Genomic DNA, 22,712 nt, shown 5'->3' with positions numbered 1-22,712 from the left:
TTTTTTTTTTTTTTTCTTTTTTTGAGATGGAGTTTTGTTCTTGTTACCCAGGCTGGAGTACAATGGCACAATCTCGGCTCATTGCAATCTCCACCTCCTGGGTTCAAGTGATTCTCCTGCCTCAGCCTCCTGAGTAGCTGAGATTGTAGGTGCCCGCCACCATCCCCGGCTAATTTTTGTATTTTTAGTAGAGACGAGGCTTCATTGTGTTTCCTGACCTCAGGTGATCCACCCCCCTCAGCCTCCCAAAGTGCTGGGATTACAGGCATGAGCCACCGCGCCCAGTCTGTTGATTTTCATATTTCATTTTTACACAATTCCTACAAGTTACTGAATAAGAGATTTAAAGCTAGAAAGGTCCTTAGAGATCCTATTTTCCAATCTTTTTTGTTTACAAATGAGGAAACTGAGGCCAAGAAACTTGCCCAATAGCATGCTCCCTAGAGCATAGCAGGGTAAGCGCCTCAGCACCCTGCTCCTTAGCTCAGCCAGTTCCCATTCTCTTACATCACTTTTCTTCTTTTACCTCCTTATGTCTACATTCATTTACGTCAATTCTAAAAGCAGATGTTTAGAAACTCCTTGGGCAGAAGGGGTGTCCATGCCCCAGGTGTTACCATTCCACCTCCCCTTAGGGCCCGACAGCAGCTATAGACTAGAACCAGGGCCTGTTGAACACATTTCTTAGAAACTCTTGGCCTGGATAGTTTCCTAGAATTAATAGCTTATCCATAAACAAGAACCAACTGAGACTTGAAATAAGAAACTCTTGGTCATGAGCAGACATATGCATTGATCCCAAAGAGTTCTGGAAATTACCATGCCCTCTGACACAGATTTGCACACCAAGTCTCAGGAGTATTTAAGGTGTGATCCTTTAACTATGACATTCACTTGGTCCAGCGGGAGTCGGGGGATCAGGAGATACCAGTCTGGATGAAAATAATTGCCACTTTTGAAGTATAAACATGAATTTTCTATTTGATACAGCAGACCTGAAAATTAGGGGAAAGGTTCGTTTTACAATATGCTGCCCTCTGGCACGTTAGTGAAATTGTAAACACGAACTAGAATGTTTAGGCCTCTGAACATCTCTGCTTTCTTTTCTCTGTGCAGCAATAAGGTTAGATGAAATACGGGTGTTTGGCTATACTGCCTGGTCTCTGCTGGATGGCTTTGAATGGCAGGATGCTTACACCATCCGCCGAGGATTATTTTATGTGGATTTTAACAGTAAACAAAAAGAGCGGAAACCTAAGTCTTCGGCACACTACTACAAGCAGATCATACGAGAAAATGGTTTTTCTTTAAAAGAGGCCACGCCAGATGTGCAGGGCCAGTTTCCCTGTGACTTCTCCTGGGGTGTCACCGAGTCTGTTCTCAAGGTAAGTGGTTACTTCCAAATTAACCATAAACTGGGGCAAACAGCACACACTATTTCATTTACTCAATGACAGCTGAGAGATAGCTGTCAGACAATATCAAATACCACAATTGTATGGAGGTTATGAAGGAGAGCTAGGAAAAGAGAAGGGAGAAAAAGAAGTAAATAGATGCCGAGAGCCTTTCATGGGCCAGAACTCATAATTGGTGATGGAGATGGAGAGGTGAAGAGGCTGCCCTCAAGAAGCATACAGTCTAGAGGGAACTTACTGTCATTTCTGTGTCAGGTTTTTGTTATAATAGTAATGTCAAAATGATAGGAAATTTGTTTTTAGATTTTTGTTTTGCCAAAAGCAAATTATTAGCAGCGCCTTGTTTAATTGATTCTTGCTGTTTCACAGAGTTGGGTAATTTGCCTTCTGAGGTCTCTATATCCCAGTGGAGCCTTCCCACACGTCTCATTCCTCACCCCATTCAGCTGTCCTTAAAAGTCATCTCCTCGATAAGGCTTCCCTCCACTCCAAAAACCATCCTCCTATCACTTCTCTTCCTCTTTTCCTGCTTTTCTGTAGCGTACTCGCCACCTCCTGACATACTTTGTGCTTTCCACATTTTCCATACTTATCACCTGTTTTCCCCTACTAGAATGCAAGCTGCATAAGAGCAGAAATGCCTGAGGCTTTGATGCCTGCTATATGCCTCACTAGGGCAGTGCCTGGCACCTGGCAGGTGCTCGTCTTCTAGAACCAGGTGAATGAATGAGATCGCCTTTTAGTTTTATTATTATTTTAACTATGCTACCTGGAAATCAAGAAATCACCTTTTAGAGCCAGATGAGACCTTAAAGACCTCCCATTCCAAATCCTTCATTTTGCAGGGGAGGAAAGTGAAACCTATCAACTTGCTGAGATAACGAGCGCTGGCAGAACTGTTAACATCCCTTCTTCAAGCTTCCAGATGCACAGTCATTTAACTGCTATGTATGCACGTTCTCTCTACTTCACCTTTTTTTTTTTTCTGAGACAGGATCTTGCTCTGTCACCCAGGCTGGAGTGCAGTGGCACAATCACAGCTCCCTGTAGCCTCACTCTCCTGGCCTCAAGTGATCATCCCACCTCAACCTTGAGCTGGGACTCCAGGTTCACGCCACTATGCCCAGCTAATTTTTGATTTTTTGTACAGACAGAGTCTTACTATGCTGCCCAGACTGGTCTGGAACTCCTGGGCTCAAACAAACATCCTGCCTCAGCCTCCCAAAGTACTGGGGTTACAGGTGCAAGCCACTCCATCCAACCTACTTAATGTTAAAACCCTCATCTTACAGGCAACGCAACTGAAATTTAGGGGGCGGTTACATAACTTGTCCAAGTTACCTAGGTCTGTCTTCCAACCACTATGCTTTAAGACTTCACAACACCACACTATTGCATTGTTTTTGGTTTTGTTTTTTGTTTTTGAGACAGAGTCTCACTCCGTTGCCCAGGCTGGAGTGCAATGGTGCCATCTTGGCTCACTGCAACCTCCGCCTCCCCAGTTCAAATGATTCTCCTGCCTCAGCCTCCCAAGTAGCTGGGATTACAGGCACCTGCCACCATGCCTGGCAAATTTTTCTTTTTCTTTTTTTTTTTGGAGACGGAGTTTCATTCTTGTTGCTCATTGCCTAGGCTGGAGTGCAATGGCAGGATCTTGGCTCACTGCTGCAACCTTCGCCTCCTGGGTTCAAGCAATTGTCCTGTCTCAGCCTCCCAAGTATCTGGAATTACAGGCATGTGCCACCACTCCCGGCTAATTTTTGTATTATTAGTAGAGACGGGGTTTCACCATGTTGGCCAAACTGGCCTCGAACTCCTGACCTCAGGTTATCCACCCACCTTGGCCTCCCAAAATGCTGGGATTATAGGCATGAGCCGCCGCGCCCAGGCAAATTTTTGTATTTTTAGTAGAAACAGGGTTTCACCAAGTTGGCCAGGCTGGTCTCAAACTCCTGACCTCAGGTGATCCACCCACCTCGGCCTCCCAAAGTGCTGGGATTACAGGCGTGAGCCACTGTGCCTGGCTTTCTCTTTTCTTTTCTTTTCTTTCCTTTCCTTTTCTTTCCTTTCCTTTTCTTTTTTCTCTTCTCTTCTCTACTTTTCTTTATTGAGATGGAGTCTCACTGTGTTGCCCAGGCTGATGTGCAGTGGTGTGATCTTGGCTCACTGCAACCTCTGCCTCCTGTATTCAAGCAATTCTGCTGCCTCAGCCTCCCAAGTAGCTGGGATTACAGGTGCCCACCACCATGCCCAGCTAATTTTTGTATCTGTAATAGAGATGGGGTTTCACTATGTTGGCCAGGCTGGTCTTGAACTCCAGGCCTCAAGTGATCTGCCTGCCTCAGCCTCCCAAATTACAGGAGTGAGCCACCGTGCCCAGACATGCCTGTATTCTATTAATAGAAGCATATGGAAAGACAACAAGATGTACAAGGATTGAGACCAGACAAAAGGGTTCAAACCATGAATTAGCAAAGTTCTCAGGTTATGAATCTCAACCCCTGTGGACATTTATTTATATTTATATAATTATTTATTTAATTTTTTTTTTTTTTTTTTTTTTTGAGATGGAGTCTCGCTCTGTCGCCCAGGCTGCAGTGCAGTGGCACGATCTCGGCTCACTGCAAGCTCCACCTCCCAGGTTCATGCCATTCTCCTGCCTCAGCCTCCCGAGTAGCTGGGACGACAGGTGCCCGCCACCATACCCGGCTAATTTTTTATATTTTTAGTAGAGATGGGGTTTCACTGTGTTAGCCAAGATGGTCTCGATCTCCCGACCTCGTGATCCGCCCGCCTTGGCCTCCCATAGTGCTGGGATTACAGGCGTGAGCCACCGTGCCTGGCCATAGTTATTTATTTTTGAGACAGAGTTTTGCTTTGTTGCCTGGCTCACTGCAACCTCTGCCTCCCATGTTCAAGCAATTCTCGTGCCTCAGCCTCCTGAGTAGCTGGGATTACAGGCGCCTGCCACCCTGCCCAGCTGATTTTTTGTATTTTAGTAGGGACAGGGTTTCACCATGTTGTCCAGGCTGGTCTCAAACTCCTGAGCTTAGGCAATCTACCTGTCTCGGCCTCCCAAAGTGCTAGGATTACAGGCGTTAGCCACCGTGCCCAGCTGTGGATATTTATTTATTTGAAATAGTCTCACTCTGTCTTCCAGGCTGGAGTGCAGTGGCGTGATCTCAGCTCACTGCAATCTCTGCCTCCTGAATTCAAGCGATTCTCCTGCCTCTGCCTCCAGAGCAGCTAGGATTACAGGTGCCTGCCACTGTGCCCAGCTAATTTTTGTATTTTTAGTAGAGATAGGGTTTCACTATGTTGGCCAGACTGGTCTCGAACTCTTGGCCTTAAGCAATCTGTCTGCCTCAGACTCCCAAAGTGCTGGGATTACAGGTGTGAGGCACTGCACCCAGCTCCCTGTGGATATTTAAACAAGACTTTAGCAAGAGCTCAGGGTGATGAAGGGGGAAAGGTATAGAGAGCAGAATAAACACAGTGTCTCATTTTCAGCTTGTGTCCCCTCCAGAGCCAGTTCCTGCCTCTTCCTTCACATGGCAGAGGCAGGAGAGTTCAATACTATTCATGTTCAGATTTTGCTAAGTGTTCCAAAAATGTCTTTTTCCCTATCACTTCAATTGAGTTTATATTTTTCAAAATTCCAGACCTAGCAAAGAAAGACCCCAGGAGATATAAGAGTTCCTTTGCCTGCCTGTATGGGAGACCCAACCTACAAGCTCCTGCTTCAGCTAAAACCCACCTGTTCCTTAGATACTGTGAATGTCTGCCCCTTCTACATTTCAGAGCAAGAACTGACCACGGGGTCAGGCAAAGCGGTTCTGTGATCTGTCAGGTCTGGGTTTCATGCTCGTCTCTGGAGCCCAGCGAGGAGCCAGCTTCACTTGAACCACTTGGATTAAGAATGAGGATAAGGCTGATCCGAGTGCACTGGTGTTTACAACTTACTGGTTACAACCAGTTATAGATTTCTGTTCCTTCTCTACTCCCACTGCTTCATTTGGGTAGCCTAAACCTAAATAAATAAATAAATAAATAAATAAATAAATAAATAAGGATGACTGGTTTGCCAAGAAAAATTACGGTGCTTTTTGAAAAATCAGCCAATAAATATATGAATAGACACTGTGTACACAGAAAACTAGATGTCCTCTATAGGGAGACTGACAAAATTAAAGTAATACTTGAAAAATATTACTTAGCCAGGCCGGGCATGCTGACTCACTCCTGTAATCCCAGTACTTTGGGAGGCCAAGGTGGGAGGATCACTTGAGCTCAGGAGTTTGAGACCAGCCTGGCCAATATGGAAAAACCCTGTCTCTACAAAAAAAACTGGGTGTGGTGGTGTGGGCCTGTAATTCCATCTATCATTCCATCTACTCGGGAGGCTGAGGCAGGAGTATCACTTGAGCCCAGGAAGTGAAGTTTGCAGTGAGCCGTGATCGTGCCACTGTACTCCAGGCTGGGCAACAGAGCAAGACCCTGTCTCAAAAAAAAAAAATTACTAAGCCTAACTTTGCACATTTCTGTCTTATTTTCCCTAGCCTCTTAGCATTCTTTTCTCCTCCAACGTTTTACTTTGAAAAATTTCGAACTTATCCAATAGAAATGCATATTCCCTTCATCAAGACTGACTGTTAACATGCTGCCATATTGGTTTCAATTCTGCCTCTCTCCCTCTCTCCACCTCCCGGATTCAAGAGATTCTCCTGCCTCAGCCTCCCAAGTTATAGGTGCCTGCCACCACGCCCAGCTAATTTTTTGTATTTTTAGTAGAGACGGGGTTTCACTATTTTGGCCAGGCTGGTCTCGAACTCCTGACCTCGTGATCCACCCACCTCGGCCTCCCAAAGTGCTGGGATTACAGGCGTGAGACACCCGGCCTCTGCCTCTCTCTTTCATAAACTTTCGATAAATTGCAGACATCATTATACTCCACCCCAAAATATCTCAGCATGTATCTCCTAAGAACAAGGACATTCTTATGATTCCCAGGAAATTTAACATTGACTCAACGCTATCTAAAATACAATCCATATTCAATTTTTTTAATGTTCCAAAAATGTCCTTTATGGATTAAAAAAATCTTTGATTAAGAATGCAAACAAAGATCAAACGTTGGTTGTCATGTATCTTTAGCCTCCTTTAATTCAGGGCAATCACCTCATGGCACTGCCCTGTTTGAAGAGTCCAGGCCAACTGCTTGTAGATTTCTCTGGTTGTCTTCTGAGTCTAATGACTCAGTTAACCATTTCTGGAAATAATACTACATAGATGATGTGCCTTTTTATCACATCAGGAGATCAATGATGTCAATTTGTTTCATTACTGAAGATATTACTGTGGTTGAAGTAGTATCACCAGATTTCTTGGTTAAGGTGGCATTTGCGGCTAGGCACACTTGTTCACTCCTGTAATCCCAGCACTTTGAGAGGCCAATGTGGGTAGATCACTTTGGTCGAGGACGCAGTCTAGTGTGGGCGACAGAGCAAGACCCTGTCCCTCCTCCCCACTCCCCCCAAAAAAAAAGAAAAAAGAAAAAAAAGGTGGCATTTGCCATGTGGTAACTTTTCCATTTTTAATTAAGAAGTAATCTGATGTTGGCCAGGCTCAGTGACTCACACCTGTAATCCCAGCACTTTGGGAGTCCAAGGCAGGCATATCACTTGAGGTCAGGACCAGCCTGGCCATTGTGGCAAAATCCTGTCTCTACTTAAAAAAAAAAAAAAAAAAAAAAAAAATTAGCCAGGCATGGTGGCACAGGCTTGTAATCCCAGCTACTTGAGAGGCTGAGGCAGGAGAATCACTTGAACCTCAGAAGCGGAGGTTGCAGGGAGCCAAGATCGCACCATTGCACTCCAGCCTGGGCAACAGAGCGAAACTCTGTCCAAAAAAGAAAAAAAGAAGAAGAAGTAATCTGATGTTGATACTTGGGACTCTATGAATATCCTATTCCTCAACAACATTTCACTCCATGGTTTTAACATTCTTTCATGAGCCGGGCCGGGCCCAGTGGCTCACACCTGTAATCCCAGCACTCTGGGAGGCCAACGTGGGCGGATCACCTGAGGTCGGGAGTTGAAGACCAGCCTGGCCAACATGGTGAAACCCTGTCTGTACTAAAAATACAAAAACTAGCCGGGCACGGTGGCAGGTGCCTGTAATCCCAGCTACTCAGGAGGCCGAGGCAGGAGAATCGCTTGAACCCAAGAGGCGGAGGACGCAGTGAGCCAAGATCGTGCCATTGAACTCCAGCCTGGGGGACAAAAACGAAACTCCGTCTCAAACAAACAAACATTCTTTCATGAACCTTAATTGTTACTTAATTAGCCTTAATTGTTACTTTGTAGATTGCAAAATGGTAAATTTCTAATCGGATTATTCCCTCTACATTTATTAGCTGGATTCTCTTAAATTTGATGTCTTGTAATTCATTATTTTCATTATGATATTGTTCCTTTTGATGCTCAAATTGTTTCTAATTTAGTCAATGGGACCCCCTCAAGCGGTTCCTGTCTTTTCCACATTTCCCTTTCAGTTTTTAAGCACTTCCTTATTTTCTGGCACAAGATGCCCCAGCTTCATTTCATTCTTCTCCTAGAAAAAGCCATTTCTCCAAGGAGTACAAGGTCCTTTTGGTGGGACATGGGATTTTAGAAACAAGCTCTGGGAGCTGGGGTTGGGATTGGGATGCATCATCTTTAACTAGAAAATCAACCTCTTAGCAGATTAATCATACACACTTGCTGAGACTAATGCTTTCTGAAGGTTTTTAACGTAAGACATTTTTATTTGATCTTGCCTTGCCCCATAGCAAGACTGCCTTTTATAAACATCCTTTCAATACCATGTTCTGAGTTTTCAAAACACTGAAACTGGCCATCTAGGCTAGGAGGATTTTACTCAAATAATTAATTATATACAGATTTAACTTCATGCTCACATGATCAATGTTCTCTTAGTTTAATGTTCTAGATAACTGGTTGGCAGATGGCAAATGGGCAGTGATATGGTTTTGTAATTAAACTATGAAAGATGACACACGAAAAAACAATTAGAGGGAAAATATTTACCAAAGGTTAATTATAGTTTTTTTCCTGGTGTATTTAAATTCTGTCATGAGGGAGAAAAAAGTACTTTAAAACAAGTACATAACTTTTACTTTCCGTTATTAATCTTGAATTTGGAAATGTTTTTCTTAAGGGCTTTGCTTTAGTTTAGACTCAAGGGCCTAGCAGGCAATTATTGCCACTAGGGAAAATGAAAGCCAAGTCATGACTACATTGTGTTTGTACAGTGCATTAGAGTTCCCAGAGTCACCGAGTCCTCACAGCACACCTGTGAGTGGGTGAGATTACTCCATCACTATATAGCTGCCAAGCCTGAGTTTCAAAGGGGCAGAACTAGAACAGGAGTCCAGGGCTCTCTCCTTCGTGGAGAGACAAAGAATGAGACACTGTCGGATCCAAGTGTCAACCTTGGGAGTTTCTGGGGATATTCTACTGTCCTTTCCACCCATAACCCAAGCACCTTGCATAGAAAACGTGTCAGCATTCTGTTGGATTAATAAATACTATGTTCTCACAGGCACGTGGGTCAGGGAAACATGATGGATGCAAATGTGATTTCGCTTGGACTTTTCTTTTTTCCCTTTTCTTTTCTTTTTTTGCTCTTGTTGCCCAGGCTGGAGTGCAATGGCGCGATCTTGGCTCACCGCAACCTCTGCCTCCCGGGTTCAAGCAATTCTCCTGCCTCAGCCTCCAGGGTAGCTGGGATTGCAGGCATGCGCCTTCACGCCTGGCTAATTTTGTATTTTTTTTTTTTTTTTTTTTTTTTTTTTTAGTAGAGACGGGGTTTCTCCATGTTGGTCAGGCTGGTCTCAAACTCCCAACCTTAGGTGATCTGCCCCCCTCAGACTCCCAAAGTGCTAGGATTACAGGTGTGAGCCACTGCGTCCAGCCTGGACTTTTAAAATAGAATTTAGAGATATGCATTCAGCAAATGCAAGGGGTCATTGCCTACCCTATCGTACCAGCCTCTTTTAGGAACTGTGCCTGGGGTCAACCAGCCTCTCTTCTCAGTGAAATCTCTACAACAGGAATTTCTTTTCTTTTCTTTTCTTTTTTTTTTTTGAGACGGAGTCATGCTCTGTCGCCCGGGCTGGAGTGCAGTGGCCGGATCTCAGCTCACTGCAAGCTCCGCCTCCCAGGTTTACGCCGTTCTCCTGCCTCAGCCTCCCGTGTAGCTGGAACTACAGGCGCCCGCCACCCCGCCCAGCAATTTTTTTGTATTTTTAGTAGAGACGGGGTTTCACCGTGTTAGCCAGAATGGTCTCGATCTCCTGACCTCGTGATCCGCCCGTCTCGGCCTCCCAAAGTGCTGGGATTACAGGCTTGAGCCACCGCGCCCGGCCTACAACAGGAATTTCAACTTTGTCTTCAATTTATAGCAGGGTTTAGAATCTATCTTTTGTTATTGCTTTTAACTGAGTGTACCAAGCCAATTTCCTGATGCATTTGAACAGAATCACATCAAACCCCACCATGTAACCTGGGGTTTAAAGTCAAACGAACTGGAAAATGGCTTCCCAATGTTTTCTCCAACAACTTGTTTTCTAAGCCAGGGCCCGGGTGTGGCTCCTTCTCTGTTTTCTGGTCTCCCTGGGAGATTTCAAGGACTGGAAGAGGCCTGGCGGTGGCTTAGGCCTGTAATCCCAGCACTTTGGGAGGCAGAGGTGGGCAGATCACTTGAGCCTCCACCTGCCAGCGCATGCTTGACCTGAATGAGCTTGTTTTTCACAGCCCGAGTCTGTGGCTTCGTCCCCACAGTTCAGCGATCCTTACCTGTACGTGTGGAACGCCACTGGCAACAGACTGTTGCACCGAGTGGAAGGGGTGAGGCTGAAAACACGACCCGCTCAATGCACAGATTTTGTAAACATCAAAAAACAACTTGAGATGTTGGCAAGAATGAAAGTCACCCACTACCGGTTTGCTCTGGATTGGGCCTCGGTCCTTCCCACTGGCAACCTGTCCGCGGTGAACCGACAGGCCCTGAGGTACTACAGATGCGTGGTCAGTGAGGGGCTGAAGCTTGGCATCTCCGCGATGGTCACCCTGTACTATCCGACCCACGCCCACCTAGGCCTCCCCGAGCCTCTGCTGCACGCCGGCGGGTGGCTGAACCCATCGACGGTGGAGGCCTTCCAGGCCTACGCTGGGCTGTGCTTCCAGGAGCTAGGGGACCTGGTGAAGCTCTGGATCACCATCAACGAGCCTAATCGGCTAAGTGACATCTACAACCGCTCTGGCAACGACACCTACGGGGCGGCGCACAACCTACTGGTGGCCCACGCCCTGGCCTGGCGCCTCTACGACCGGCAGTTCAGGCCGTCACAGCGCGGGGCCGTGTCGCTGTCGCTGCACGCGGACTGGGCGGAACCCGCCAACCCCTATGCTGACTCGCACTGGAGGGCGGCCGAGCGCTTCCTGCAGTTCGAGATTGCTTGGTTCGCTGAGCCACTCTTCAAAACCGGGGACTACCCCGCGGCCATGAGGGAATACATCGCCTCCAAGCACCGGCGGGGGCTTTCCAGCTCTGCGCTGCCGCGCCTCACCGAGGCCGAGAGGAGGCTGCTCAAGGGCACGGTCGACTTCTGCGCGCTCAACCACTTCACCACTAGGTTCGTGATGCACGAGCAGCTGGCCGGCAGCCGCTACGACTCGGATAGGGACATCCAGTTTCTGCAGGACATCACCCGGCTGAGCTCCCCTACGCGCCTGGCTGTGATTCCCTGGGGGGTGCGCAAGTTGCTGCGGTGGGTCCGGAGGAACTATGGCGACATGGACATTTACATCACGGCCAGCGGCATCGACGACCAGGCTCTGGAGGATGACCGGCTCCGGAAGTACTACCTGGAAAAGTACCTTCAGGAAGTGCTGAAAGGTAAGGGTGGGGCCCCTTCAGACACAGGGCAGAGCGAGATTCCTGACAAGAACAAAGAATGAGAGGGGCAGGCTGGTGCCTGACGGCATCCGATTTGTGGCACCCAAGTCCTGTCAATTGAATTTTGTCTTGAAAACTGGCCTATGGATTTTTGGAAAAATTTTTAAATCATAAAAGTAACACATACCCATTATAGAAAACTGGGCACGTGGAGAAAGTTTTTAAAAAATCACCTGAAATCTCACCCCCCAAGATAAAACCCCCCAAGATAAAGTCACTATTGTGGATTACTTTTCAGCATGCTTGCTAGCCTTTAAAAAAATTTTTGTGGGTACATAGTAGGTATTTAAATTTATGGGATACATGAAATGTTTCCATACAGCCATGCAATGTGAAATAACCACATCATGGTAGCCTAAGCGAGCGAGCGAGTGGGGAAAACCAACTGTGATTCCCGAGCTGCACCAAGAGCACGTCTGAGGTTCACAATCAGGCCAAATAGGCAACATTTTTCTGCTTGTGACCCTTTAAACAAAAGTGACAACCTTCACTGCTCTGCTCCTTAAATTTGCTTTCTCCTCCAAGAATTTTTGGATTATTTATGGATCAAAGTTTCACAAATTTACTTTAAATTATACACATTTTCACCTTCTCCTTTACATAGATCATAAAATAATGTCAAAAAAAAAAACCTCCAATAAAAATCACTACCTTTATTATGGGCATAATTTTAGGTTGTTTCAATGAAAACTAAATTCTTGTTCAAAGATATTTCAGTCCATTTGTGATTCATGTTAATTTCTGATCTTTTTCAGCATACCTGATTGATAAAGTCAGAATCAAAGGCTATTATGCATTCAAACTGGCTGAAGAGAAATCCAAACCCAGATTTGGATTCTTCACATCTGATTTTAAAGCTAAATCCTCAATACAGTTTTACAACAAAATGATCAGCAGCAGTGGCTTCCCTTCTGAGAACAGTAGTTCTAGATGCAGTCAGACCCAAAAAAACACAGAGTGCACTGTCTGTTTATTCCTTGTGCAGAAGAAACCACTGATATTCTTGGGTTGTTGCTTCTTCTCCACCCTGGTTCTACTCTTATCAATTACCATTTTTCATAGGCAAAAGAGAAGAAAGTTTTGGAAAGCAAAAAACTTACAACATATACCATTAAAGAAAGGCAAGAGAGTTCTCAGCTAACCTGATCTTATTTGTCTGCATCACAGACAGCTTAAAAATTCATTCCAGTTCCATATGCTGGTAACTGACAGGAGATATACCTGTATTACAGAAAGACAATTTGAGATACAGCTGTAACCAAGGTGATGACAATCGTCTCTGCTGTGTGGTTCAAAGAACTTTCCCTTAGGCATTGACATCAATGAATTCAGTTCTTGGATGTAAACATAAAGGCTTCATCCTGACAGTAAGCTATGAGGATTACATGATACATTGCTTCTTGAAGTTTGATGAACTGTATTCCATCATTCTGCTCTAGCTTTCATCTCTACCAATAGCTACTTGTGGTACAATAAATTATTTTTAAAAAGTAAAACTTTGGGCCGGGCACGGTGGCTCACACCTGTAATCCTAGCACTTTGGGAGGCTGAGGCGGGGACATCATCTGAGGTGAGGAGTTCAAGGCCAACCTGGCCAACATGGTGAAACCCTGTCTCTACTAAAAACACAAAAATTAGCCAGGCGTGGTGTCTATGATCTCAGCTACTTGGGAGGCTGAGGCAGAATTGTTTGAACCCAAGAAACAGAGGTTGCAGTGAGCCGAAATTGTGCCACTGCACTCCAGCCTGGGCGACAACAGCAAGACCATCTCAAACAACAACAAAAAGCAAAAGCAAAACTTTGTAACTGGATAGTCAGTGATACATAATATATATTCTGTCACTTCTAATAAGGTGCTTTCCCCTTTAGGTCAGGGTGGTTCTAAATGGAAAGAAAACACAATAATAGGGTAAGTAGTGCTTGTCTAAGCCAGTTACAACACTGGCTTAAGTACTGATCTTAAGGGGATCAAGCCCTTCATTTTTCTAACAACAACAAAAAATCACCTACAGAATATCTAATTTGTGATCTTTTACTAATCTGATTTTTTAAAATAATGTAATTTCCGGCCAGGCATGGTGGCACACGCCTATAATCCCAGCACTTTGGGAGGCCAAGGCGGCTGGATCACCTGAGGTCAGGAGTTCGAGACCAGCCTGGCCAACATGGCAAAACCCCATCTCTACTAAAAATACAAAAGTCAGCAGGGCATGATGGCGGGCACCTGTAATCCCAGCTACTCGGGAGGCTGAGGCAGGAAAAACGCTTGAACCTGGGAGGCAGAGGTTGCGGTGAGCCAAGATTGCGCCATTGCACTCCAGCCTGGGGGACAGAGCGAGACTCTCTCAAAATAAAAAATAATAATAATAAAAAAAAGTAATTTCCAAAACCTCATCTCATGGAAAGATCACAGGATGAAGGAAAGCTAGATTCAACTCTGTGAATAGAAGTTGCTATACTCTTAAGTAAAGCAACAATTCAGAATGCTGATGGTCTGAATGAATTTAAATTGTTTTATATAGCACCTTTTTGGGCTAGGGTTATTTACGAGATCTGACTTGGATAATCTGACATTTTGGGAAATGAACTCTGTCCTTGAGCCTTGTTCAGTTTATTTTAAACATTCGAGGAAGAAAACCTACATTTAACACTCATTGCACACAGTAACTTGTCTTTGTCTGCTCACTCCAGCAATTTAGACCTTAACAGTCACAGGAAATGTTCTTCTGTTATAAAGCCTTAGTAAATTAAGGTAGGTTTGATTATATTCTAGGTCCACTTATGTCTGAAGTTAAATTCAGTTCCCAACTGAAATTCTAATTGCTAATGAACAAGTTTCCAAAATACTGTAAAAAGAAAATACAATTAGTGAATTCGAGTAAACGCAAACATGATGGGTAATCAATTTGCTATTTGGCCTGGCAAAAGACACAGTAAAATTGTTTTACTCTCCTCTAGTCTCCTTGCCCCAGCTGCACCCACTACCCCAAACTTGGCAGTTTTGAGGTTATGACTTTCAAGGAATTTTTTAGTATTAATATTTCCATCTGAGAACTATGTGCCTAAGGTTATGCATACAACTAGTCAACTGTTTTTATTACTCTATGTATATAAGGTCATGCATACAACTAGTCAATTGTTTTTATTACTCTATGTATAAACAGGAAGTCATTTAAAATAATCACTTGGCTGGGTTTTTTCCCCGTTGTGCCACATGGATTCACCCTGACCCAAGAACTCCAGGGAAAATTCTTTAGTGTCAACTGAGCAACTTATGAACCTCTCTCAAGACCTCTTCAAGGCCTTGAAAAAAAATGGTTGGCCACAGGAATAAAAAAAACCTGGAATTTATCTTTCAGGTTTTGCTTTCTCGTCTCTCTCACTGGCCTTTGTTTAAAGTATCTCGTACTCACAGTTCACGTATCTATTAACCTTCACTATGTCTTTTTCACATTAAGAGCTTATGCTTCAAGCATGTCCCCCTTTTCTAACTTGCTGGTTTACCAAACTCCCCTAAACAATAAAATTCCTAACCCAGTACTGACAGTCCTCTGCCACTTGGGGATTTTACTACTTTTTAAGCCATCATCGCATAAGAATCCAAAAACCCTTACATTTTTAAAACAATGGCAAATATGTACAGCAAATTATGTTAAGCATTTAATCTGGCTCATGCCCTTATCATACTAAATATTCAGGTTTATCATAAACTCATTAAAAACCATCAAAGGTCAACCAGAAACTGATAGCTCTTGAAAGGAGCAAACAGGTAAGATCTTTCAAGTTTAAGCTTTTCTGAGATGTACTGTGAAAAATTTAACTTGTTTATTGTATATTCAATATAACAACCTGGAAACATCACAACTATGGTATTTACAGAGCCTCTGGAAAATGAGGCCAGTACATTGTGACATGTTTAATTTTCAATGTATTTATTCCAAATAAACTGGTTCATGCTGACTACTTGAATTCAACTAACAACCTGGTCAATTTTAAGAACTGCTGAATGTGAATGGGTTTGGCATTGTAAATGGGCTCTGCCCAAGACTGCCTCCCCTGAACCCTTCTGCCTAGTTTGTGTGCCAACTTAGTATGTTACTTCTGGGTATATTTTCTCAAAAAATGTGGCCGGTGTGTGGTGGCTCACACCTGTAACCCCATGACTGGGAGGCTGAGGCGGGCAGACTGCTTGACTCCAGGAGTTTGAGACCAGCTTGGACAACATGGCAAAACCCTTTCTACAAAAAATTAGCTAGATATGGTGGCACGTATTTGTGGTCCCAGCTACACAGAAGGCTGAGGTGGATGGCTTGAGCCTGGGAGGCAGAGGTTGCAATGAGCCAAGATTGCACCACTGCACTCCAACCTGGGTGAGAGACCCCATCTCAAAAATATGTGGACACCTACATCTAAAAACTGCAAAAATAGTGCACAAGTGCTTATCCATAGACACAGAAGAAGAAACGTTTTCCCTGGGGAACAACGGCTCATTTATTATACCCAAATTAAAAAAAAACAAAAAAAACACTAAGTTATCCTATCAAGGTCAGACCCAGCATGCCAGTCCATTTCAGGCTCAAAGAAATCCCATTTACTCCCACAGCAGCTACTACCCACAAGCTGATCCTCTCATGAACATCTCCACCCAACTGTAATATTGCCACTTGGAAATTTCTCCCACAAGCCTCGTACTGTTTTGAAATCCTGTCAATACCTTCCAAAACATCTTCCAGTCCCACTGCCATTACTGAGTTCCCTGGCAATCCAGGAACCACTGACTCAGTAAACAGCTACATGCCATCGTTCTAGGTAGTTGGAATACACCAGAGTACAAAATTACATCCTTGTTAAAGTTACATTCCAGCAGGAAAAAAGCATATAACAAATACACACATTGTAAATATCAGAACTACAAATGCTATGGACAAAAACAAGTGCAGAAGGGTAAAGAGACAGTAGGACAAGTTTAAGGAGCAGGTCCCCTATTTTTAATAGAGTGGTCAAGGCAGGATTCACTGAATAGACCTGAAGGTGAGTGAGTTAGACACACAGCTCAGCTGAGAGCATTCCAAAGGGAAAAGACAACTTAAATGCTTAATGACAGAGGACTTGGTATCGAGGAATAGCCAGGTCAGTTCAGCTATAGTGCAGAAGTCAGAAAAACTGAGTTAAAAACAGCTGCAGGTAGAATGGGGAAACTATTTTAAAAAGAAAAAATTGAAAAGAACCTGTTGCAGGATTTGAAGCAGTGCTATAATCCATTTCAGTCAGTACCCTGGCTGATGCTGAAATACAGGGAAGATGACCAGTTGAGACTGTCACAGTAACCCAGGTGAAATACGCAGGTTTTTCATTTTCTGCATTGTAAGAAATTTGTATCTAATGGACCTGTATTTCCCAACCTTTTGGGGATGTGATCTTACTTCATGTTGATCCCATTCATTGCCTACAACCCCATCCCGGAAGCTTCTGAGCAAATACTAGATTCATCATTACCTCCAAATTTCTTAAAAACCTAACCACATGGTCAGCAAGATTCCTTAATGTATGTTCAACTGGTGCACTTGAATCAAGATCTAAAATATATAGGGCATGGTGACCCATGCCTGTAGTTCCAGCTCTTTGGGAGGCAAAAGAGAAACACTTAAGGCCAGGAGTTCAAGACCAGCCTGGGCAACATGAGACCCCATACATACTTTAAAAAAATAAAAAAAGTCAGACGTGACGGTGCCTGCCTATAGTCCTAGCTACTAAGGAGGCTGAGGCAGCTAGGAGCATCGCTTGAGTCCAGGAGTTTGAAGTTACAGAGCTATGACCATGGCACTGTATTCCAGCCTGGGCAACTGAGCAAGACATTGTAAGATCCAAGATAACATATATGCCAACTGGTTGCTACTTCTGTCATTTAATCTTTCTGATAGAAGTATCTGACCATACCTTACAATGAAGGTACTGAGCATGTTTTCCTGATGCATTTGATCAAGAATGAACGTTATATCTTGCCTTAGAAATTGCAGTTTCCATCAAATGAGATGTAGAATTCAGGAAGGTTTGGGGGTCACCATGTTGACCTAGGTCTAGTTATGGTGGCCTCGTACCATATTTAAAAGTATGACACGTGGAATTAAAAGATTATGGAAGGGTTATCAATTTTCAAAAACAAGTTCTAGGATATGGAAGTAAATGGCTGAGGGAGGGTAAAGGACAAGATTATTGAGACCATCAACCAAACCAAATGCACCTTCTAACTGATGCTGTATCACTTTGTTCTACTCCTCAGCTGTTTTTCCAAAGATGACTAAGACAACATCTGCCTTACCAAATATTCAAATTCATGCCTCAGCAAATTTAGACACCTTCAGGGTATTCCTAAAGTTCTATATGCAATGATGAACGGCCTCATGTTTGCCTGTCACTGGTACAATATTCCTCTTGCCTAAAATATATCCTTGCTATTCCTTCAAGAACCAGATTAAAGCTCTTTGTTCCACAAGGGAGAAAAACTAGCTAACAAGGATAACAGGTTTAAGCAGCTCCAAATCAACAGGTCTTTTATTGCATCATTTAAATATCACAAGTAGGTCTTAGGAGTCATCTGGCATCTTCCTTCTGTAGCTGGATAACTGGGCAGAAAAAAAAAAAAAAAATCGGTCATTCCCATCAATACACTTGCCTAGAAAAGTACTAGTACTAATCTTTTGTTTTGTACTATATTCTAAATGATCTAAAACATATCTCAGGACTATGACTTATTGATTCATGGTAAACTATACATAGTAAAATGCATGCCAATCCCATCTTTTATTCTGTCAAATTTACTGTGTTCCAGAAAGCTTAACTCTCCATTTTCTATGACTACAACTCCAGTTTAAGTCTTTTAGTAAATTTAGAGCTTCATTCAACTGAAGCAGTAATAAAACTTAAGACACTACAAGAACTTACCTCTTAGATCTTATTCATCAGCCTGCTGAACAGTTCCTTTTTCAGAGACATAGATACCATCCAAAAATTTCCTGATATCCTTGTTTTTAACTGTTGTGGCTTGCTGAATCAAAGCCGCTACAGGAGAGAAGATACAGCAATTAATACATCAGCCTAACCCATCTTAAAAAGAATATATTTCATTATATGCTCTACTTAAAATTTCAGAATGTTACCTTTTTAACTTCACAATTTAAAAAGCTAACCAAATAAAAATTAGCAAAATACTGTATTTTAAACAACAAGATTTAGATAAAATCTTGTAGGCATAATTAGAAATAGTAAACATACAAACCTGAATTTGAAACAAGTTCAATGTCATTTCCTTCAAGGATTAATTCATCTTTCTGGGCTTGAGATACTGAACAAGCAACACCTAAAAGGGGAAAGGGCATGTGCATAGCATCAACACCAAACTAGATCTGTGTAAAAAATATTTAAATTGCAGAGGCACCAATTTATTCCATGTAAAACTCCATGCACCAAAAGAACCTTGTCTTAAGATTTTGGGGCCAGGCACAGTGGCTCACGCCTGTAATCCCAGCACTTTGGGAGACCGAGGAGGGCGGATCATGAGATCAGGAGATCAAGACCATCCTAGCTAACACGGTGAAACCTCATCTCTACTAAAAATACAAAAAAGTAGCCGGGAGTGGTGGCACGTGCCTATAATCCTAGTTACTTAGGAGGCTGAGGCAAGAGAACCACTTGAAGCTAGGAGGCAGAGGTTGCATCGAGCCGAAATCGTGCCACTACACGCCAGCCTGGGTGGCAGAGCGAGACTCTGTCTCAAAAAACAAACAAAAAAACCATTTTGGTTTTACAGCACCTGCCTTACCTGTGCCAAAATCTTATTTGTGTTCCTACTTGAATGAATCACAGTCCTACGGTGGTTACTCCTTCGGTGATTTAATTAAGGTATTCAATTTGCCAGAATTTAGTTGTACAAAGCCTTGTGCCAAGTCTTACTTTAGACCGGCCTGGACAACATAACAAGACCCTCCCTCTACAAAAAATTTTTAAAATTGGCTGGGGTCAGGCACAATAGCATTCCTTGAAATCATGAAATCAGCCTGGGCAATGTGGCAAAACAGTCTCTACAAAAAATAAAAAATTAGCTGGGTGTGGTGGCAGACACCTGTAGTGCCAGTTAGTGGGGTGGCTGAGGTGGGAGAAACACCTGAGCACGAAAGTGGAGGCTGCAATGAGCTGAGATCACACCACTGTACTCCAGCCTGGGCAACAGAACAAGACGCTGCCTCAGATAAAAAGCACCAATCTTTAAAATTTTTTTTAAACCTACAGTATTTACTATGTATTACGCATGCATTGTTATTTTTCAACTTTAAGTCATTTAATCAAAGATGTTTGCAATTTTAAGCTACGGAGAGATGATACGCCCAAGGTGGACAGTGAGAGCTGAAATTTAAGCTAGGCTATTAACCACTACTCATGTAGTTTTCTCTTTAGATTTTAAAGGTTCTTACCACAAAGAAAAATGGAGTGATGGATGTGTTAATTAGCTTGATTTTGTCATTCCACAGAATATACATGTATTGAAACATCACATTGTGCTCCATAAATACACACCTTTTGTAAATTACAAGTCTTTAAAATATTTCATTTGCCAAGTTAAATACAACCACCACTACAAACTACTCCAATGTATCAACTTTCTGAAATCGTAATCAATATGATATAAACCCTCAAGGAGCACCAACAGTTACAAGTGTAATCAAGAGAATTCTAAAACAAATCTGGTTTTATTCAGCACAAACACAAAACACCAGCCAACTAAAGTATGAAAGAGGTTGGGAGTGGAAAAGGAGAAAAAAAAAATATGAAGGAAAAATTTCTTAATTCTATCTGAGGGTATGCACATACCTGGTCTCATCCGAACCCTGCGGATGTATTTTTCACCCAAGAAATTTCGGATTTCAACAAGAGACCCATTCTCCTGGATAACAACGTTGATGGGGAAGTGAGCATACACAGACCTCATCTTGTAACGGAAGCCCTATATTAAATAAGCAAGCTATTACCAATGCTGAAGAATATTTTTAATAGCACCTGAACCAAACTTTATAAACTGTCACCTGAACCAAACTTTATAAACATTGTTCTGTCTATTCAGTGGACTGTAAAGCTCCTTACAGAGGCATTTATTTCACTAACTCTCATGCCCTCAATGAACAATGCTGCCCTCTTTTAATGAGAACCCCAAAGCCCTCATGTCTGACATTAGACTAACATTTACTGAGTAGTACTAAGGTACAGCACGTGGCCAAGAATTGAAAACCATTTCAGCATGAACTTTTTATCCTGAGGGGAGAGAAGGTGGGTTGGAAAGAATAGGGACCAACAGACAGAAAACTCAGAAACTACATCATTTTCTATCCCAACGAGGGGTCCTGATGGTGAGATTTGATTGCCACTTAGTACTGCAACTGTAGATTTCCTATTTTAAAAAAAGAAAATTCGGAAGATGTGAAAATTCACCATTAGCCTACTTTTTAAAAACTGCACCCATCTAGCCATGCATGGTGGCTCATGCGGCAACCCCAGTACTATGGTAGGCCAATGTGGGAGGATCCCTTAAGCTCAGCCTGGACAAAACAGGGAGACCCCAGTCTTGATTCAAAAAAAAAACAACCCCCCCCCACCCCCAAACAGAAAAAACAAACATGTTGTACCCATCTGGTCTTTGCTCTCAGCTCTATCGCTTGAAGACCCAGAGATGCCTATTTTTGCCAAGTTCGTATTACACCAAATAAAATGCGTAACCCATTCCCTGAAAGAGACATTTATGCTGTATAAAGCAAAGGTTTGAGAAAACTCCCTTTCCAAAACAAAGAAGTCTGATTCATCTGCTTACCAGTGTAACACCCTTGATCATGTTCTGTACATGACTACAAATAGTCCGAACGGTAGCCAGTTCCTTTCTGTTACCCCACCATTTGTCAACCCGAAGCTGTAACAGAAAAACGTATTCTTTCCAGAAATATGCAGGCTTAAAAGGTAACAGACCACTTACCCAATTACTTTAAAGATTCTAGAATTAACCCTAATCAAAGCCCATGGTTTTCAAATGGAAAAATCCAACCACCTATAAAACCTCTCAAAAAGTTAAGCTTTGTACAAGTTGCAACAAACTTCCCTTCTGGAAAATTAAATCATCAGGTGTTACAGACCTACTGCCGGTTCCTAGGATTTTTACAAAGCAACCACTAGGAAAATAAACCAAACTTCTAACACTATTAAGACGTGTCACTGACGACCACTACATTTGAGCTTTATATAATTCGCTGTGTTAAGAATCTGGTTTTTCAATTTCACTAACGGAAAACTAGCTGGTATTCTGGACAGCAACATTTAAAGCTAAAACACTGAACCTCAATTCGAAAATTGTTAAAGTAACCAAATGTGATGCTGTTATAAACCACCGCCCAACGAGCAAGTGAATTATCAGAAGAAAAACCCTCACCCTCTTTTTTTTCTTTCCAAGAAGACTGAGTTCTACATTGATGTGATTGAAGTCCCTCCGCAGGGTTCCTCTGGGGCCCTTCACGATAACTGTGCGTCCCTTCAGGGTAATGTCGACTAGAAGAGAGAACACACTCGTCAGGCCACACAACGCTTGGAACGTGTAGTAAAGATGTATGAAAAAGATATCAAGTCTCATACCATTTTCTGGAATGTCGACAGTCTGATTGCTGAGAATGGTCTTCATTCTGAAACACAAACACTGGGGGTGAGGCCGACCCAAGGCCCGTTTTTCCACCAAACTACGCGGCACAGAGCTCCACTCCTACCGGAGACTGCCAGGCGGAAGTTCCGGAGACGATATTGGAGGACGGGACACCGACAGCGGGCCCCAGTGCGTCCCAGCCCGGAAGGAGCAGCCCCAAAGCGAGAGTTACGAGGCCCAGCAGGCGAACTCCCACTCAGCCCAACCCTGGAAGTTCTATCCGGGCGGCGCCATCCTGGCAAGGCTGAGGGGCGGGAATAGGCCAAAAAGCCCAAAACAGGATTCGCATCCGGCGCCGCCAGGCTCATATGGCGCTTGCCGAGCTGGGGGACAAACAGGACAAGGTTCCGAGAGTGGGAGCCGCGCCACAGCCTTTCCCAGAACAGATGGCTTCAGATTCCTAATGCCCCGCGAGCACAGAAACATCCTCACCTTGCAGTAGACGCAGCAAAGAAAGAACGTCTTTCGTCATTACGTACTTGTATCCCGTAAAGGGGGGGGGGGCCTGTGTATTGCGTCATAAGTGCGCGACGCCACGTAAAGCTAA

General features: G+C 43.4%; 2 protein-coding genes across 3 annotated transcripts in view; one reads left to right on the top strand and one right to left on the bottom strand.

The window, feature by feature from the left end:
- LOC105487732 (klotho beta) overlaps nt 1-15,405 on the top strand; it is a 45,265-nt gene extending 29,860 nt beyond the window's left edge. Inside the window, exons 3-5 of the mRNA XM_011751355.3 lie at nt 1,117-1,385; nt 10,232-11,375; nt 12,191-15,405. Of these exons, the coding sequence (XP_011749657.2) occupies nt 1,117-1,385; nt 10,232-11,375; nt 12,191-12,576 (1,799 nt within the window). The 3' untranslated portion in view covers nt 12,577-15,405. The remainder of the gene's footprint in view (nt 1-1,116; nt 1,386-10,231; nt 11,376-12,190) is intronic.
- Nucleotides 15,406-17,970: 2,565 nt separating this feature from the next.
- LOC105487729 (ribosomal protein L9) lies at nt 17,971-22,630 on the bottom strand. Of its 2 annotated transcripts, none has more exons than XM_071093717.1 (8): nt 22,598-22,630; nt 22,102-22,148; nt 21,902-22,017; nt 21,293-21,388; nt 20,302-20,434; nt 18,713-18,793; nt 18,379-18,495; nt 17,971-18,059 (listed from the first exon to the last, which is right to left on the bottom strand). In XM_071093717.1, exons 2-7 carry the CDS (start codon nt 22,145-22,147, stop codon nt 18,389-18,391), a joined length of 579 nt encoding a protein of 192 aa, XP_070949818.1. In that variant the 5' UTR covers nt 22,148; nt 22,598-22,630; the 3' UTR covers nt 17,971-18,059; nt 18,379-18,388. The 2 variants fall into 2 exon arrangements, with proteins under 2 accessions (XP_070949818.1, XP_070949819.1); XM_071093718.1 differs by lacking the exon at nt 22,598-22,630 and adding an exon at nt 22,230-22,573.
- Nucleotides 22,631-22,712: the final 82 nt, after the last annotated feature.

The sequence above is a fragment of the Macaca nemestrina genome, chromosome 3, assembly GCF_043159975.1.
Source record: "Macaca nemestrina isolate mMacNem1 chromosome 3, mMacNem.hap1, whole genome shotgun sequence".
NCBI lineage: Eukaryota > Metazoa > Chordata > Mammalia > Primates > Cercopithecidae > Macaca > Macaca nemestrina.
Note: the sequence above shows the minus strand (reverse complement) of the source record. Positions and strands in the feature narration are given on the sequence as shown.

What these genes read in the sequence shown, in the direction of transcription:
- LOC105487729 (XM_071093717.1), bottom strand. Translation starts at nt 22,147, where the DNA reads ATGAAGACCATTCTCAGCAATCAGACTGTCGACATTCCAGAAAATG. An exon ending in TGATCAAGGGTGTTACACTG is followed by an intron (nt 20,435 to 21,292) that starts GTAAGCAGATGA and finishes TATTTAATATAG; the next exon opens with GGCTTCCGTTACAAGATGAG. An exon ending in TGAACTTGTTTCAAATTCAG is followed by an intron (nt 18,496 to 18,712) that starts GTTTGTATGTTT and finishes TCTCTCCTGTAG; the next exon opens with CGGCTTTGATTCAGCAAGCC.